Here is a 2,625-nt window from a genome sequence, read left to right as displayed (position 1 = left end):
GGGTCTGCGCCCCCCCCCGGCGCCCGAAAGGCCCCGGCGGGGGGGGGGGGCGGGCAGGGGAAGAAGAGCTCTGCTGTGGCAAGGGGGTCTGGTAGGGAAACTGAGGTGGGCAAGTGGGGGTTGGGCTCTGCCCTAATGGAGGCAGGAATTGATTTGCTCCTGAACACATTGGGGAAACTGAGGCATGCTCACCTCTGTCACCTGGACCCCGGCATCCAGCGCGTGCTGCACCAGGCCAATGGCTGTGTCATGGGACAGTGCATTGAGGTTGTACTTGGCCCTGGCCAGGGCGAAAGGACAGCCTTTTTAGAGCTCCTGGAAGGTGTCAGGGCAATCCCCAGGGAGCACCAGCTCTGGGGTAGAGCTTATGGACAGGCCTGCATAGGATAGGATGGGGTGTGGCTACCTCTGGGGTCAAACAGGTGCATAAAACACATGGGGGGAGGTGGGGCTGGGATGCAGCCAGCTCTGGGGTAAAGTGGCTGGGAACAGCCACATAGAACAGTGGTTCTCAACCTTTCTTGTACCAGGACCCATTTGTAAACATTGATGGCCAGTCCCAACCCAGTGTCCTTCAGTCCTGACCCACTACCCCTCCACTCCCAGGCATCAGCTCCCTAGTGTGTGGGGCGAGGAGGGCCCAAGCAGCCCCTTGCAGGCTGGAACTCTGTCAGCCTGCAAGGGAAAAGCCACCATTTCCCACATTTTCTCCTTTAAAGGAGAATCCATTTTTTAAGTTTGTTCACGACCCTGTCATAGATTCTTGAAACCCACTTTTGGGTCACAATCCATGGGTTGAGAAAAGTTAACACAGAACATCATGGGGAGGGGACATGAGACTGGAATGCAGCCAGCTCTGGGGTGGAATACCTGGGAAGGGTGCATAGAACATCATGGCGGCATTGAAGCTAAGATACAGCTGGCTCTGGGGTGGAACTGCTGCACATAGCATTGGGGGGGTAGAGCTGGGATGCGTCTGGCTCTGGGGTGCAGTAGCTGGGAACAGTGGCATATACCACAGGTGTGGCGGGGAGGTCTCACCGCTGCTGCATGCTGGTGGAGATGAAGTCCGGGGACAGCACATGCAGGGCCCAGCCAACAAACTCCTTGGCACCATCCAGGAGTTCAAAGAGCTGCTCCCGCTCTGCCTCCGACAGCGTCTTTGAGTCTGGGAGCAAGGGCATGGGGGGGTAGGGGGCAACCCAAGGCCTGGGGGGGCTCCTGGGAGATTCACCCTCCTTCCCCCATCCCAGAGCAGGGAGAGAACCCAGGCATCCAGGCTCCCAGGCCCCCTTGCTCCAACCTCCCTTAAATCTCAGAGAATCTTCTGAGATTTCCTGGCTCCTAGCACTCAGCCCCAGGTCCTCCTCCCCCTCACAGAGAACCCAAAGAACTTGGTCTCCCCCTGCTCCATCCCCCACCCTGCCACTACCCCCCCAGCTCCACTCCTCCCACTGCAACCACCCCCAAAGCCCTGCAGAGACCCCCAGCCCCTCCCCCACCAGGCCTCGTGGGAGGGGGGATCTTGGGGTGACCCCACTGTTACCTGCCACCTTCAGTGCCTGCAGCTCCTCCAGCCGGGACACAGGGCAGTAGCAGATGCCGTAGACCATGGGGCCTTGTGGGGCAGGGGGACAGATCAGGGGGGCTCTGCCCCAGCCAGGAACGGGGAGCATCATCCTCCCATCACTCCCTCCCCTCCCAGAGAAGCTACCCCCCACAGCACCTCTCAACTACTTCCCTGTGGGGGATCTGGTGGGAGAGAACACATGAGGGGCACTAGATGCATCGGGGGCTGCCCCCCACCCCCCTTACAAGGCTCCATATCCCGCGTGCAAAGCCCCATGCAAAGCCCCGTGCAAGATTCCATGCAACTCCCCCCCGGTGCACCCCCGTGTATGCAAGACCCTGCAAAGCCCCTTGCAAGGCCCCCCCACCGGTACCGAGCACAGGCCCCCGCCCCGCCTCGTCGATGCCCAGGCAGCATGGCAGCTCGCGGCACAACGCAGGCACCACCGAGCCCACCGGACCCCCTCGGCCGCCGCCGGCCTCCATGCTGGGCTGCCCCCACGCCTCGCGCAAAGGCTGCCGGGAATCGCAGTTCCGGCGGGGTGGAGCAGGCCACGCGCGGGAGGCGCAGAGGGGGCTAGTGGGTAGAGTGGGGGGAGCCGGACGCCTGCGTTGTCTGGAAGGAGTGAGGACTAGTGGTTAGAGCAGGAGGCGGGGGAGGGGACCCAGACGCCGGGAGGGGGGGCTAGGAGGGGAGAGGGAGCTACAGAGCGGGGCTGGGGAGCCCGGACTCCTGGGTTCTCTGCTGGGAGGAGGGGTTCCTGGTTTTAGAGTGGGGCCCCTCCCCAGACTGGGCTGTGATGGGGAGCGGGTGGTTGGCGGATGATCCCGGACGCCTGAGCCAGGAGCGTGGCGGGAGAGCGGGGGTTTGTCGTAGCCCCCACCTCAATGGGAGGGAGAACCCCCGGATCCCCCCCTGCACATAGCGCCCATTGCTCGGGCGGGGGAGGGGGGACTGAGACTCTGTTCCCTTCCCCCACCGCCCGGCCGTAGCGCTTTGAATTGCCCGGGCTCCTCATCACCGCCAGCTCGGGGGGGGGGACTGGCCCAGCCCCG

The 2,625-nt window shown here is 63.2% G+C and overlaps 2 protein-coding genes across 2 annotated transcripts in view; one reads left to right on the top strand and one right to left on the bottom strand.

The window, feature by feature from the left end:
* The window catches only part of RNASEH2A (ribonuclease H2 subunit A), a 3,609-nt gene extending 1,996 nt beyond the window's left edge, over window positions 1-1,613 (bottom strand). Inside the window, exons 1-3 of the mRNA XM_025203835.1 lie at window positions 1,547-1,613; window positions 1,042-1,168; window positions 193-280 (exon numbers count right to left, since the gene is read on the bottom strand). Coding sequence (XP_025059620.1) covers window positions 193-280; window positions 1,042-1,168; window positions 1,547-1,613 — 282 coding nt within the window. The remainder of the gene's footprint in view (window positions 1-192; window positions 281-1,041; window positions 1,169-1,546) is intronic.
* A 333-nt stretch (window positions 1,614-1,946) lies between these two features.
* The window catches only part of PRDX2 (peroxiredoxin 2), a 4,470-nt gene continuing 3,791 nt past the window's right edge, over window positions 1,947-2,625 (top strand). Inside the window, exon 1 of the mRNA XM_006023419.2 lies at window positions 1,947-2,194. Coding sequence (XP_006023481.2) covers window positions 1,973-2,194 — 222 coding nt within the window. The 5' untranslated portion in view covers window positions 1,947-1,972. The remainder of the gene's footprint in view (window positions 2,195-2,625) is intronic.

Source organism: Alligator sinensis, unplaced genomic scaffold, assembly GCF_000455745.1.
Source record: "Alligator sinensis unplaced genomic scaffold, ASM45574v1 scaffold707_1, whole genome shotgun sequence".
NCBI classification, from domain to species: Eukaryota; Metazoa; Chordata; order Crocodylia; family Alligatoridae; genus Alligator; species Alligator sinensis.
The sequence above is the reverse complement of the archived record's forward strand: the minus strand, read 5'-3'. Positions and strand labels throughout refer to the sequence as shown.